Consider the following 16576-nt stretch of genomic DNA (forward strand, 5'->3'; position numbering starts at 1 on the left):
CCAGGTCCAATTACTGAAGCACAGAATCCATATGCATAAAATGGTTAAGACACTAAATTTGGGTGGTCTCCCCACTGCACCCCCGACCCATGTAGAGGAGTGAACCTAGGGCCTAATGGGTAGGCAAGTACTCTTCCACCGAGCTACATCCCCAGCTCCTGGGTGGGCTTTTATGCAGAAGTATCTAGAACATATATTGATCCTGTTGACAGATACTATAAGTATAGCAGTTGTTGGTGACAATGAGCTAATGGACAAATGCTGGATTATTCATAGAACAAGGGCTAGAAGTTTAAAGTATATACAGTTAGCATTCCTTAGTCCCTGTTCTAATATACTGTAAACACCACCTTTACATAACTGTAGATTATACTAATAATTACCATGATACAGGAGCCATTTTGTAAAAGAATTCTATTACACTTCCAAAACCCCTAGTTTCTCTTTTGAGGCAGGGTCTCGTTAAGTAGTTCAGGCTGGCCCTGAACTCACTATGGAACTCCGGCTGGCCTCAAACTCACAGTGATCCTCCTACCTCAGCCTCAGTGCCAGGATTATAGGCGTGTACCACAACACCCAGCTCTAATTTCATTTATATATATGTATTTCCCTTAACAAGAATCTGAAAATTTTAATGTATATTTGCTAGTTTTTCTCAATAGACACTGTATCAAATATGGTTTTAAAGTAAATTTTTATATAAATAAGTTGAACATCAAATTCTTTGAAATACCAGAATACCACTTCAAAAACTTAGAGGAAACAAAACTATTTAAGTTTTATTTTCAAAGTCTAATTTTAATTCAGGCTGAACAAACAAGCAGAAAAGTGAGAAAGCTAACGGTATTAGCAGACACAGATGTACCAAATGTAAAACACTGGATTATTAACAGAACTATTTACATGCGTATTTACAGGCAATCCTTTTATATATAAGTTTTACTTTTAGTTGGAAAAACATTTGACATTAGGTAAAAATATTAGATTGGACTGAGGTGGTACCACGTTATAGTAAAATATTAGAAAAGTGATTCTCGAGGTGTATCAATTATAAAGCAGATGAAAACTTGAATGATAAATATCTAGTAAAATTCTCTGATAAAAAAGTCAATATAACCCATGCTACAAAATAAAAGTGAGAAAGCCATATAAATAAAGCAGAATAATGTCTAGGCTTTAGGGTAATGAAGTTAGTAAAGTAAAAGAAAAAAAGAATCCTTGAAGTGGAATGAATCCTCAGTGAAGAATCTTGGTTGTTTAGCTGGGAGTTCTAAGTTTCTTTCCCCTACTAATGGTATTTTACAAGTCCTTTGAATCAAATAGCATCTACATATGTTAATCAATTGTGGATATATTCCAAGACTAGTGCTAAGGATGTTCAAGACTCTGATTAATATTTGATTTTGTGTTTTGAGACAGGGTCTCACTATATAGTTCAGGCTGGCCTTGAACTATGTAACTCAGGCTGGCCTTGAACTCACAGTGATCCTCCTGGCTCAGCCTCTCAAGTATGTGCCACCACAACCAGCAATATTTGAAATTCAATTCATTGAGACATAAGTATCAAACAAAAATAAAAGCTGTAATATTCCTATCTAAAAAAGAATGCTACATTTTTGCAGTAATATGTATTTCTAGGCTGACATTTTTTTTCCCTCAAGAAAGAAAACTTAAAGGATAAGCATCTAACCAGCTAGCAAAATTTACTTTCAACATTTCATTTATTTCAAAATCGATTTTATTGCAGCCAAAACAGTAGAATTAACTGTACATAATAAACTATTTTATATATATACACATTTTAAGTTATAGGGAATAAAGTTTATTTTGGCAGATAGTGTTAAACAAAATTAAAGTTGCATACATTAGTAACATAATTCAACATCCTTAATTTGGTGTAAGTATGACACATGTTCTTGCTTTCCTGTGTTCTGCTAAATCATCATACCTAAAACTGTTTTATAAAACTGATATGCTGAAATTTAACTTTACTGTTTTCGCTTATGCTCTGATTCCAAACAAAACTTTTCATAAGCTTCTTCAATCTCTGGGTCCATCTCATCATCGATGTCATCCAAGTATCTGTAAAAGAAGCCAAAGATGATTCATAACTTTAAAGCTTTTCAATTCAGAAAATATCTTAAGATGCAAAGCCACATAAAGAATGTAAGTGACAACTTTCCTAGACTTATAATAAAACACAAGAATTATGTAAGTGGCAGTCTCTGGAAAACTAAATGTTTATTTTGACAAGTGAATTTCTACATAGATTTCATGTCCTTATATCTGATATTAAGATTCTATTATATTTTCAGATATATCTTTTACCTAAAGGTTATTGATCAAAGCCTTGATATGTAAACTTGGGGCTCCAGATACTAAGTTATCAATAAACAAATTACACTATAGCTACAAGGTAATTTCAGATAGAGTTCACCTCTGGTGATGTTTTATTATTTCATTATGACTAACATCAGAAAGTATATTCCTGCTCTGATTTCTGCTAGGTTATTCTCACAAAGTTAGTTACATTCCCATTTATCTGGAATCAGACTTTCACAATAGGAAGCTAATTTAGAGATCTATTAGATTCTTCCCCCAATTATTAGAATTTTAAAATGCTAGAAAGTGGGCAACCCACTTTCCGGGTCCCCTCCTGCCTCTCAGGAGCTGTCTCTCCCTCAATAAATTTCCTACTCAAAAAAACAAACCAAAACAAAAAAATAAAATGATAGAAAGCAAGGCCTTTCCTTGTTTAATTAAGTATGGGAGGAAAATGTAAAGAGCCAATAAAGAATTTAATATACATACTCCTATTAAATTCCCAGGATGTCTTAAAAAGGTACTATCATCTTCATTTTGGAGATTTTAAAAAGTGGGAGATAAGAGGAGGTGTAGAAAATAACATAAAATTTTGACTAAGCATGTTTCAGAGAAAGAATCTGACTCCACATCTTTTCCCTTTTCTATACTTTCTCCCCACAAAATGATGCTGTCTACATCCCCTCCTTCCACTCTCACCCCCACCTCCCAAAATTCCTTCCACCTACAAGTGCAACAAAAAAGGTCTCTGCCAAGTCTATCAACCTCAGACGGGTCATTTTCTTTCCATTTCCTCTCTTATTTCTAGTATAAGGCCACCAACACGTTGAAACATTCATGAGCTCATCAAGAGAATATGATGCTTACTGAACTTTAGAGAAAAACCTAATAGTTCAGTGCCAAGAACAACCTTTAATACCCAGCAGGATTAAATCTTTCTAGTTGTCCCTGGGTCCTTAAATCTTTGTATTTTTTTATTAAACTAGTATATAAAAGTATAGCAACATTATATTTCTAGATCTTAAACTGGTAAGGTATGACTAAAATAAAAGTGATTCATTTTGTAAAAACACAGAATACATATGAAAGACACAAGAAAAATTAAAGTCACAGACATAATTTACGCCATCACCACCAACACAGGAAGAAAAGAACCTAAGTAGCACGTACAAATACACACAGGTTGTTAAACGACCTGGGAGAGTAACAGGTGAAGAAACTGAGATATGAGAACAAGACTATAATCTTTTTATCAGCCCAAACATTTCTATAGAGTAAGCTGTTTTTTTCACTCTATCCTTTAGCTATGTGTTAGAAGGCTGTCAAGTATTTTTAATGTATTCTCAATTCAGTTTAAAAAAAAAAAAATTTCAAAGAGTGGGGTACTACTATTTCTGTCTTAAGAGATGGAGAAACAGGCACAGAGGTTACCCAAGATCTTACAGTAAGTATCAGAGATTTTTTTTGGTACCGGAGATCAAACTCAGGTCCTTGTGCTTGCGCAGCAGGCGGTGAAACCCCTGAGCTAAATCCCTGGCCCAAGTATCAGAGATTCTTAAACTCTAGGTATAATAAAGTCTATTGTTTAAAAAATTATGCTTAAGAATACTGTTTTATTTTTTCCTTCAACTATACGTTTTTAGAATCAGAGCCTGAGTTTCAATATGATTTCTGAAAATTTTTAGTAGATATATCACTTCCAAACTACACTAAGATATCGAATCAAAATGCCATTCTTTCATCTTTTTCTATTGTAATTTCTACCTAAAAACTGATCACAGAAACAAAACAAATTAGTAACTAGAGAACTTACGGATCACCAGCCCCTGATAAATCTGTTCCATTTTCTTCATAATCTGGAAAAAACTCCTCTCTTTCAAGTAACTCTTGATATTTCTCTTGGTAATCTTTAAGACAACAACAAAAACTAAATTAAAAAATCCTATGAAATGAACAGTTGCCCCTAAAAATTCTTTTTAAAGTCTTTTCATTTAACTAAACCAATGTTTAAAGACAGTAAGCTCTCAAATTACATAAAATAGCTCTCAAAAAACTTATGTTAAGTTTGCCAACTTTCCCCACTCTGCTGCAACCTCACAAATCTTAATTATGTATCTCTGTGCTGCTTTCACAAGACAAAATTCTGGTTCTGCTGGGAAGGAACACGTCCATACTATTTTTTCTTCCATCCTTCTGTCCCTCTATCCCTCCCAATACTCCCAGCTTCCAGCTCCCACATTACTCCTCCACAGGGAGATAATCTCTCTGGCTACCAGGCAACAGAATTCATTCAGTCTGATGAGATTAATTTGTCAAAGGTTTTCAACAGAGGGGATTTTCTTTTCTTTCCTTCCCTTAGAGACCAGGAAAGTAAGATACCCTACTTACTTCAGCTCCAGCCACTTCTCCCTAGGTTGAGTCTCCTGAGGGGACACAGGTAATATTATAGCTGTCTACCTGCAGCTGTTGCAGGCAGAGTTAATGGGTACCTTTTCAACTTATTATGTATGTATGGAGTCCTTATCTCTGAATAATAAAGTGAATCAGTGTATATGAAGTATAACATTACTAGTTACATAAAATTAATTTAAGAATAAAAGCCACCACAGATCTTGAAAGGATATTATAATTATGGGATAAGACCATGTTTTCCCAAGACTGTCAGTCTCTATAAAACTAACTCAGCTTCAAGATTTGATGACTTCCAGTGTTGACAATTTACAGACCACACTGACTATAAAGCCTTTCTGCTACAAATACCTGATTTTTTTGAGACAGGGTTTTGCTATGTAATCCAAACTGGCCTTATGTACCCTAGGCCGGCCTCAAACTCATGGTGATCCTCCTCCCTCATCCTCCCGAGTGCTAGGGTTACAGGCCTGTGCCACCACTCCAGGCCTTACAAATGCTTGAGATAATAGAGAAGACCTTTCCTTACATGAGCTCACCTAAAAAAGTCAAGGCACCAGATGACAATTGAAAAAAAACTGAAAGTTGTCCATAAACTACCATAGCTGCTGGCAGGGAAGCTGACAGATGGTTCTGGTCTCAGTAACTATGGGCTTAGACTTTAAAGCCCACAGAAAGCCAGGTGTGCCAGAGCACACCTGTAATCCCAGCACTTTGGAGGCTGAGGCAGCAGGATCACTGCAAGTTTGAAGCCATCCTGGACTACGTAGTGAATTCAAGGCCAGCCTGAACTACAAAGTAAGACACTGTCTCAGAAAAAACAAAAAGCAAACAAACAAAAACCCCACAGAAGATCAGCATCAAGGTCTTGGGTGCATATGAAACAGGAAAATGGAATCCAAGTTCCATATTCATCTCATCCTGCACAAACAAGAGACCTCCAAAGAGCTAATAACTTAAGCAAAAGCTGTGCTAGGAAAAACAAAAACACACAGCTCAGTGGAGTGGCAAAGGCAGATATAGGAAGGAAGCGCCACTGATTGCATGAGCTCGGAATGGGATTCAGGTACTCTGGAGAAATTGGTCTTCAAGAGTTTGAAACGATGGACCTGCACCTCAGATTTCTACTGCTCACATGAAGAACCCCTATACCAAAAAAAAAAAAATCTATTCCTAGTCACTAGAGTGATAACTCTGTCACTCCCAAAAGAAGCAAATTTATTTTTAATGGATTCCTACAACTCAAACTGTAACATTTTTAATGAAAAAAAAAAAGTTAAAATAGTAAAGCATTAATAAAGAGCCACAATAAATGTAACTTCAAATAGTTTAGAAAAAAAGAATGTGTAAAGAGATATAAATTACTCAGTTTAACTGTTAACAAAAAGTACATATGACTCAGGCATGTACACCCCTCTAAGCACAGCACTCTGGGAAACTGAGGCAGGAGGATCACAAGTTCAAACCCAGCCTGGATAACTCAGTGACTCTGCATGATCCTTTCTCAAAAAACATGAATGAGGCCGGGGATTTAGCTCAGTGGTTTCGCTGCCTACTGCACAAGTGCAAGGACCCGAGTTTGACCCCCAGTACCAAAAAGAAAAAAAAAAAAAATGAAGGGATGGGGATACAGTTTAGTGCAAAGATCCCAGGTTCAAACTCCAGTACTGTACTGGGAAAAAAAAAAAAAGTACATCTAGGTGAAAAGGAGATGGATGTTTGGTAGTTTTTACATTTGTTACTTTACTGGAAGTTTGAAATCACTTCAGAATGAAGCTTAAAAAAGGGTCAAACATGACCTTGCAATAGAAATATGACATAAGGAAACAATTTCCATTCTGTGTGTGAAAATCAGGAATAGTATCAGTTAGAATTAGGAAAATGAAACAAAAACATGAAACAAAAGCAAGCATATATAAATGATGACAAAAAAGGTCAAGATAAACTGAATGAAATGCAAAACAATTCAATTTAGATAAACCAAATGAAATTTCCATGAACGAAAGTTACTAGAAATAGTTAAGATACTACATGAACTAGACACAGATAATGAATGAACAACAGTGAAAATGAATCAATGTAACTGAAGAATAAGAGGAAAGATTTATCTTACCAGACATAGCAAGACTTACAGCAAGTCAAGAATAATTAGAGTGTGAATAAACATGGTATATAACAGAGGTACTTATATAACTAAGGAAAGAAGGATGAGTTAGTATTTGTTGCTGAGAAAAGACTATGGAAAAATATTTAATTTCTATACCTGTCACATATAAAGATTAGCCAGGTGGATTAAAAATCTAAATGTTAAAAGAAGCAAAATAAGATTTTTTAGAAGAAAATGAAATTTGAGTGTGGTGAAGTAAAATCAGAGAACACACAAATAAGATTGCTAAGTTTCATATTAAAACTCAAAGCTTCTACAAGACATTATAAACAAAAGCGGAAGAGCCATACAGGAAGAAGATAACTGAAACTCTCCGCTGACTAAGGATCACTTTTTTCTAGACTACATAAGGAATCACAAATCAGTAAGGCAAATGACCCAAAAAAATAAGGGCAAACAGACAATTCTCAGAGGAATAAATCAAAAGGTCAACAGAAAAAGAAAAAGAGACTCAATCTCATTAGGCGGGGAAATAAAATGACAAGACAGAAATTCATACAATTGGACTGAAAAACTTAAGTCTGATAAGTGTCTCCAAGGATAAGCAGTAGGAACTCTCATAAGCTGTTGGTGGAAATATTAAGTGGCACAATTGCATTAGAAAGCAATTTAGCAACAATTAGTGAAGTTGAAGATGCTGATAGACTGTAACTTAATCCTACTTCCTCACCTTAAAGAAACTTCTTTGTGCTAGGGCACATACCAGTTAATGCCTGCTATTCAAAAGGAAAAATCTCAACCATAAGCTGGTTGTAGTTTATAGTAAGTGGGAAAATTTTTGGCTCACCCTTCAGTCCCATTCATCAAAATTAAAGCAATCTATCCATAAATGACCCTTTTCTGGGAGGGGAGGTATACATTTAGATTTTAATTAACTCTGAAATGTCAGGTATTAATGAAATCTACAATTCCTAAGTATCTAGTAGTGAACTAAAACCATCTTTCCTTTTCATCCTAACCACCTGAAAGTTTAAGAGTATAAAAACAAAATATTAAGAGGAAATATAAAAGTGGCTGCATGTAATTGAGGGATTCATTAAATCCTTAAGGTAGAATGACAAAACACTATATGCACAGATTTCAATTTGAAATGGCTCATGTCGCTGTAAATACTTTATGTAAGAAAGCCTAGTATTTTAGTTCAGTGAAGACATCAAAAAAGTTACATTTGTATTGGTAAAAAGTGGTTTTCTGTAATTTCCTACTTTATCAAAAATGTGGAGGTGAAAATGACTATGAGACTACGTACCTGGATCAGCTGCAGTGAAAGGAACACCATCAGATGTATAAAATGTTGGTTCATTCTAGGGTGAATCAAAGTGACAACATTTTTCATTTAGAATTTTTAAGAAGTAAATTAATTAGTGCAGAATGGCTGATGTCACTTTTCTGTTCTTGAAAATGCAAGGAAAGGAAAAAAAAAAAATCCTAAATTCCTACCAGCCATTTCACTTCACTGAGAAAAGTCTATGGCTTTTAGATTTCTGTTCTAGTAATCTCATGTTCCTAAGGTTCTAATATCTGACATTCCTGATCAATTTTTCTGTTGTATATTATGAATTAAAATCAGCTCACTTAGGCCACATTTTCCCCCTTTCCTTAAGAACTGACAAGACCAAAAAGCTCCAGGTCATCACTGGCCTAGTAACCATTTTTACTTTATTTTACTTTGTTACAATATGTAAAGTACAATCTGAAATGCTGTACTTTGGTTATGAATTCTCTAGAAAATCTGCTTCCTGGCATCTCTATGCTGACTCAAGAACAAGACTTATCAATCTCCCTTGTAGGGGATGGATCTTTCTCTGGATGGTCCTATTTACCAGGTATCTGGCTCCTGTGCAGTCCTGTGTCAATGTAAAGTTCAAGCAATAAGCAAAATTTAAAATATAAACATGGGTTTACCATAAAGTAGTTAGGATCATTTTCAGGTGTTGCTTCTCTGTATGTTGAAGTTGCATGGACTCTACCCCAGTTACTCGACCGGAGTTCAACAAGCTTCAAGAGCATCTGTTTTACATCTCTGCAGATAAAAGTCCAAAATGAGTTAACATGTATTCACCATGTGTTATAAGGCCCTAAAATAGCTCATGGATTCCTAAAACCTTATTTTCTAATTTAACATGTACACCCAATACTTCAATTTTCTAGATACAGTGGGCCCTCAAGTTACCGGCCTGACAAATGAACAACTTGGGTTAATTAGGTTAATGGAAGATTTATCTGCCTTTTGTTATCTATAGCATGTACCCAGGTAAACATCCAGGTCTCAGCTGTACTGACTTACAACCAACTTGAGTTACAACCAGCCTTCAGGAACCAATCAAGTTCATAAGTCAAAGGTCTACTGCATTTCCTATGATGTTACAAATTCATTTTATTTTTTAAAAACAGCCTTGAAATGTGTTCCACATAAGTGACTACATAGTTCTTAAAAGCAATGATTATCCTTTAAAAATTCTTATTTCTCACTATACACAGAAGTTCTTTACACAAGTATTTGTTAACACTGAAGGTCTAAATCATTCGATTCTTCATCAGACTCGTATCTTCCAACAGGAAAATCTTACTATTTCAATTTTTAAGGGCCCGGGACTTAGCTCAGTGGTGCCGTTGCCTGCCTCACAAGCACAAGGTCCTGAGTTTGATCCCCGGTATCAAACAAACAAACAAACAAACTGATCAATTTTTAAACGTTAACAGAAAAAAAATGATCAGTGAGAAGCCCCTGGCTAAACTGTATCTTTAAATGTTTCTGTCAACCAGTCTGTAAGATTTAAATTATTCTGATGATGTACAGCAGATTAACCCCCTGCCACCCACAAAGGGGCAAAAAATTTAGATCTATTAGTTTCTTTTCCTACCTGCTGCAGTTTGCATCTAGGACAACATTTTCAATTCTTTGAATAATTTCTTCCATATCAGTCTTTAATTTTTCTTTCCAAGCATCTTCCAAAACTGATCCTGTCAACTAGAGAAGGCAGGTTTCAATAAAAAATTCAGTGGTATAGAAATTCTGAAAAGACATTAGCTGCAGTTCAAGCATACAGCAAATTAAGTATTTCCAAATGCTCTCTGCCTATCTAATAACATTTATAAACTTCTATACCTTCTATGTTCTTGACTGAGACAAACTGTAATGGTACCTCAGTTCCTGAACTCAATTTTCTCCACGACCAAACTTGATAAGAACTGAATCAAATTTTCCCTAGGTCACCACTGAACCTAACCACTGAATTTGATTCAGTTCTCATCCAACTCAGTTTGCAATCAGAATCATGGAAATAATCAAGTTCGTGAACCTATGTACTACTGTAAAAGGATGAACTGTGGCAGAACTTTAATCATGGGTTTTGTGTCATGACTGTATCAATATTGTATGGCTAAGTCTATTAGAGTTTAATGAACGTGTCACATTTCTGTTTTGTCTTTTCTGGTACTGGGAATTGAACCCAGGGCCTTCACATTATATCCTCAGCTCTTTTTAAATTTTTTATTCTGAGAGCAGGTCTTGCTAAGTCTGAGTTGCCCAGGCTGGCTCAAACTTGTGGTCCTCCTGCCACAGCCTCCCACAGTCCTGGGATTATAGGCATGTGTCCCCATGCTTGGATTGAACATGTTACTTTTAAAAATATGCAACAAATATAGAAGCTTCAAGTTAAAAAAAAAAAAAAAAGCTCCATCAAGAAAACAATCGAGGATATCAACAAGCAATTCACAGAAACTAATGAATGGAATATAAACATGAATGCTAAAGTTTATTACTGATCAGAAGAATGAACGTAAAATGAGGTTTTTGTTTTTACTCATTATCTATGACAAAACAAAAACTAAGACTGATTAAATCTATTACCACAAAATGTGGGGAAAGACATGCACTCATTCACTATTGTTGGAAGTACACTCTGGTTTAGTATTTGGAAGAAAACTTGATGTTACTTGTCAATATAAAGTATACATGCCTACTGGCCAACCAACTCTCTATTTAGGAATTTAATCTACAGAAATATCTACACACATAAAGACAATGAAAGATTACAGTAGTGCTTCAGTGACTAAAGTGAAAATAACTCATTAATAGAATGCATAATATACATTAATGCAATGGGATACAAGAGTTAAACAATACAGAGATAAATCTGTGTGCCATGCAAGTAGGGATGAGAGGGAGAAGCCAAAACAGAATTAGATCTTATTTACAGAGCACACAAACAGATATGGGAAGGGAATTTATAAAAGGGAACACAGTGAAAAAGTTCAATTTTTCACTTCTAAATTTTGTTTCTTACACACACAATTAGTATATACTAATTGTACTGTTTTAACTTTAAAAACTTAATCCTGAATTCACTCACTCTACATTATAAATGAGTAAAACCGTTAATTTTTTTTTTTTTTAAAGTAAAATCTACCTTTAGTAATTTTACTGCACAAATTAAGTTGTCATCCATCGGATTAGAGAAGAGAGCATTCAGCAATTCACGCAGACCAACTTGAAGAATATCTGCTCTTGTAACCTGTCCATTTGTTCCTTTGATCTTTCAAGGCAAAAGAAAATTAAAAGAAGCCCAAATATAATAAGAGATATATAAGTGACCTAACAAGGTGTCAGCAAAATTAGTGTGGTAGTTAAATACAAAAACCATAGAAACACACTATTTTCTTTTCCCATTAAGTTTACTGGTACACTTTAGGTATAAAATACAGTTACATTCATCATTGGGATCTTGTACCTTTACATGAGTATCTTGGTTCTTATTTTTTTCCTCTTCCCCTGCCCTCCCTCCACCCCCTCCACCCTTCCCTATTTGCAAAGACTTTCTTTCCATTTTTTCCCTTTTCTCATATTTTTTCTTTTCCCTTCTTTCCTTTCCCCTACCCCTCCCACTTCCCCTGCTCCTTTAGACCTTTTCTTCCTATTACACAATATCAATTATACATTTTTAAAATTACAATATTGAGATCTAGAAGGCATTATGACAGATTTTACAGAATTTAAAAGGATACAGAGTATATTACAAAAATCTTTTTTGAAATAAATTTGACAACTTCTAAGAAGTACCTTGGAAGACAAATTAATGAAACTAACTCTGGAGGAAATATAAAATTTGAATAGTACCTATTAAAGAAAGTATATTCCTAGCTTGAAAACCTACCTATATGACAATAGGGTCATATACATTTTAACTGATAAATTATATCAAACATTTAAAGCAGAAAAAAGAAAGAACACTTCTCCCCTCATTTCAGGAAATCAACACTGGGAACACACTATTTTCACACTCCCCAAAGACCCAGGATCATTACTTCCACATAGGAAATGTGCAATGGCCATCGATATCTCCGCCCAACCCCAATACTGGGTATCAAACTCAGCGGCACTCTACCATTGAGCTACATCTCCAGCCCTTTTTATTTTAGAACTTCTCCTTTTTTTTTTTTTGGTACTGGGGACTGAACTCGGGTCGTTGCAGTTGCAAGGCAAGTGGCGCAGCCCTTTTTATTTTAACAAAAGGTCTGAGTTGTCCAGGTTGGCTGCAAACTTGCAATCCTTCTGCCTCAACCTCCCAAGCAGCTAAGATCATCAAAACCTTTTTTTTTTTTTTGGGGTACTGGAGATCGAACTCGGGACCTTGCGCTTGCGAAGCAGGCACCAGAACCACTGAGGTAAATCTCACCAAGCTAAACCACTGAGCAGTCTTAATTATTTTAAATTGGTGTTCTTATTTTGGCTTATATAAAAATCAGACTGCAAAAAGAATAAGGCATGAGATTTTTAAAAACGAAGTCTTCCTATGGTCAAAAAATGACAATAAATTAGGCACTGGACTGGACATAGACCTTTTAGATAGATACACTGATGAAAATGCATACTCAATGGTTGATTCATTTGTCTCCTGAAGTTTACAACTATATAGGGTTTATGATATTAAATTCATACATCAGTGTTTAACAAGATATACATCTATACACCTTCATTATTACTGGATCTCATGCATAGGTTTATACAGGTTAAATTTATCACCTAAATTTATAAATATGTTCAGCTATGGACTTTGTACAGGTGCATTTTCGGTAAAAATTAATATACAATAAGACAAAAAAAGAGCTGTTTTAGGGGGTTGTGCAGGAGACTAAAGAGATGTTGGCCAAAGGGCACAAACTTTCAGTTCAGACAGGAGAAATTAGTTCCAGAGATGTGTTGTACATCATAATGACTAGAGTTAAAAACAATGTATCATATACTTGAAAACTGCTAAGTTTGTGTTTTTACTATGAAAAAAATTATATATATATATATATATGATAAAACATGTTAAATAGTTTGATTTAGCCATTCCACTACACATACACATATACACACATACCCCAGAACATACTGTAGGGCCGGGGATTTAGTTCAGTGGTGCCACCACCTGCTTCACAAGCACAAGGTTCTGAGTCTGATGCCTGGTACAAAAAAAAAAAACCCAAACAAACCAACCATATTGTATACCATATTTAATTTTTACTTAATTAAAAAAAAATTAATTAAAAAAAAACTATTTTGGGTTAAGCTGTAAACTCTCATCTCTATCACTGTCCCTCAAGGCTTTGTGTTCTGTACTAAGTTACTTTGAGATATCTGAAAGTCAACATCTAATTGTATTAATATTTATGATGGGAGCCAATCCCAGCACCCAGGAGGAGGCTCCCAGCCACCACTCCATCGTTCCCAGGGCAGAGGGGGTGAGCCAATCCCAGGGCCCAGAAGGAGGCTCTCCGGCCACTATTCCACCACTCCCAGGGCAGAGGAGGTGAGCAAAACAAGCTTCAAAAACAGACATCCAGATCCCCAACAGCAACCCCAAAGGGAAACGATATGGAACAATCTGATACTCAACCACCTGGACTCCGTGAACTGGCAACAAAAGAGGACATGGAAAAAATGAAATCAGAACTAATTTCTCAGATAACAGCAGAGATTGTGCGCATAGTGCAAGACATGATTAATAAATCTAGAGAGGAAACAGATTAAAAAAAAATAGAGGAGCTGAGGAGCATGATGGAATCCTAGCATAGGAAACAAATGGAATCCATAAAACAGATACAGATTTCAAGGAGATTAAAAACTCCACTCAAAGTCTATAGAACAGAATGAAACAATGTGAGGACAGAATTTCAGATATAGAAGATAAGATTGCAATTAGTGAACAGGAAAAGAAAAATTGCTTTAAAATTGTAAGGGACCAGGAGAAAGCAATCCAGCAGCTGCTAGATGATGAAAAGAAGAATAACATAAGACTGATTGGAGTCAATGAAGAAACAGGAGAGAATGCAGAAGACATAAAAAAAACTGTTCACAGAAGTGATGGCAGAAAACTTCCCAAGGAGGAGAAAAGAACTTGACATACAGATAAGTGAGGCATATAGGACTCCAGCTAGCCTTCATCAAAAAAAAAAATCTACACATAGGCATATGATAGTTAAGATTCCAGAAACTCAACAGGAAGAACAAAATTCTACAAGCAGTGAGAGAAAAGAAACAAATCACATAAAAAGGAAAGCCCATCAGAATCACAGCAGACTTCTCAATGCAAACCCTCAAGGCAAGAAGAGCTTGGAGTGATGTATTTCAAGCCCTAAAGGAAAACAGCCTCCAACCCAGATTGATGTACCCTGCAAAACTATCTTTCAAAATTGATGAGAGAAATAAGATACTTTCATGATAAAGAGCACCTCAGGAACTTCATGAATACCAAACTGGCACTCCAAAAAATTTTAGACAATATCCTAGAAAAAGACAATGAGGATCACAACCCCAAGAACCCCAGCACAATGAATCCATTGGGTGTGACAAATTAAATGCAAAGGGGGAGAATCCAACAAAAAGAAAAAGTCATGACAAGGCTTTTAAAACTTTTAAATTCATCTCCCTAATGAGTGTATAATTCAAGCTTGTTATTGTACTGATTAGTATTTTTCTGATTCTAGAGTTGCACACCTTTCCTTGTGCAATACGGGCTATTTATCATCTTCTTAGGTCTACATTTTAATTGGATTGTCTATTAATGAGCTGTAAGAGTTCTTTATATATTCTGGTCATAGGTTATATGCATTGCAAATATGGTCTGTTTAAGGACTACTTTTCATTTTAACGATGTCATTTAAAGTTCTAAATTTTAATGGAATCTCATTTATCAATGTTTTTCTTTTATACATCATGTTTTTTGTATCGTAGGAAGTCCTTGCCTACCCTAAATTCATAAACATTTTCCCTTATAATTTCTTAAAGTTTTATAGTTTTAGTCTTTCATATTTAGGTTCATAGATCTTCTCAAGTTATTTTTATTTATGGAATTAAAGGGTTAAGGTTAATTTTTTACATACGGACACCAGGTGTTCTAGTGCCATTTGCTGAAAACACTATCTTTTCCTCTGCTCTTGAATTGAGTTTATGTTCTATAAAATGTTAATGTTAAATAATCTTTCAAAACTCAGTGGACCATATATGTGTGGTTCTATTTGTAGATTCTGTTTTATTCCAATGATCTGTATGTCTTTCCTTAGACTAACAGTGCCTTGATTACTGTAGCTTTAGAGGAAGTCAAAATTAGACACTAAACATCTTCCAACACTGTTTTTGGTTTTTTTGGTTTTTTTTCTAGGTCCTTTGTATTCCTACATAACTTTTAAATTTCAATATCCAATTCTTCATTTATACCAAGTATACACAGACCTGAAGTTTTATATATACCTTGTGTTTTCTAATCCTGCTAAATTCAAATACAAGTTCTAGGGGCTCCTAGAGATTTCCTAGTATTTTCTCTGTAGATGATCATTTCATCTACATATAAAGATTTTGCTTCTACCTTGACAATCCTATCCTAATTGTGTCATTTTATTGCCAGACTATTTTGGTTTAGGCCTATGTTTCAAAGTTTAATGGCAGATGAAGAGTGGGCATATCTGCCCTTGTTCCCCACCTTAAGGAGAAAGCACTGTATCTTCTCCATTCACATAAGGCATTTTTGGTGGAAGTATGGAGTACATGGCTTATCTGTTGAGAAGGTTCTGTTCTACTTCTAGTCTCCTGATAGCTTTTACCATGAACAGCTGTAGAATTTAGTCCGATACTTTTTCTCCAACTATTGACAGGATTATATGGCTTTTTCCTTTCCTCTGTTAAAATGGTAACTTATGGGGGTGGATCTTCCAATGCTGAACCAACACTGCCATCCATATAATAAAACCATTTTCTACATACTGCCAGATCTGACTTCTAATAGTTTGTTTTGTTAAACAAATTTCTAACTATGTTCATACTTTTTTCCTCTATTATCTTTATCCAGTTTTAGGATTAGCACAATGTTGATTTCCTAAAATGAGGGGAAAAGTGTTCCTTCTTTTTTCTGCTTTAAATGTTTCATATAATTTATCAGTTAAAACATATATGAGCCTGTTGTTGTCATATAGGTAGGTGGGCTTTCAAGCTAGGAATATACTTTCTTTAATAGGTACTATTCAAATTTTATATTTCCTCCAGAGTTAGTTTCATTAATTTGTCTTCCAAGGTACTTCTTAGAAGTTGTCAAATTTATTTCAAAAAAGATTTTTGTAATATGCTCTCTGTATCCTTTTAAATTCTGTAAAATCTGTCATAATGCCTTCTAGATCTCAATATTGTAATTTAAAAAA

At 35.0% G+C, this 16576-nt stretch overlaps 1 protein-coding gene across 4 annotated transcripts in view; it reads right to left on the reverse strand.

The window, feature by feature from the left end:
* Nucleotides 1-771: 771 nt before the first annotated feature.
* Paip1 (poly(A) binding protein interacting protein 1) overlaps nucleotides 772-16576 on the reverse strand; it is a 34619-nt gene continuing 18814 nt past the window's right edge. For all 4 annotated transcript variants that reach the window (XM_087189359.1, XM_087189358.1, XM_087189356.1 and 1 more), the window contains exons 6-11: nucleotides 11311-11436; nucleotides 9763-9869; nucleotides 8804-8921; nucleotides 8148-8202; nucleotides 4136-4229; nucleotides 772-2082 (exon numbers count right to left, since the gene is read on the reverse strand). In XM_087189359.1, the coding sequence (XP_087045485.1) occupies nucleotides 1989-2082; nucleotides 4136-4229; nucleotides 8148-8202; nucleotides 8804-8921; nucleotides 9763-9869; nucleotides 11311-11436 (594 nt within the window). In that variant the 3' untranslated portion in view covers nucleotides 772-1988. The remainder of the gene's footprint in view (nucleotides 2083-4135; nucleotides 4230-8147; nucleotides 8203-8803; nucleotides 8922-9762; nucleotides 9870-11310; nucleotides 11437-16576) is intronic.

This window comes from Heterocephalus glaber, unplaced genomic scaffold (genome assembly GCF_053883595.1).
Source record: "Heterocephalus glaber isolate CG9 unplaced genomic scaffold, H.glaber_assembly_v1.0 deba00001538, whole genome shotgun sequence".
NCBI lineage: Eukaryota > Metazoa > Chordata > Mammalia > Rodentia > Bathyergidae > Heterocephalus > Heterocephalus glaber.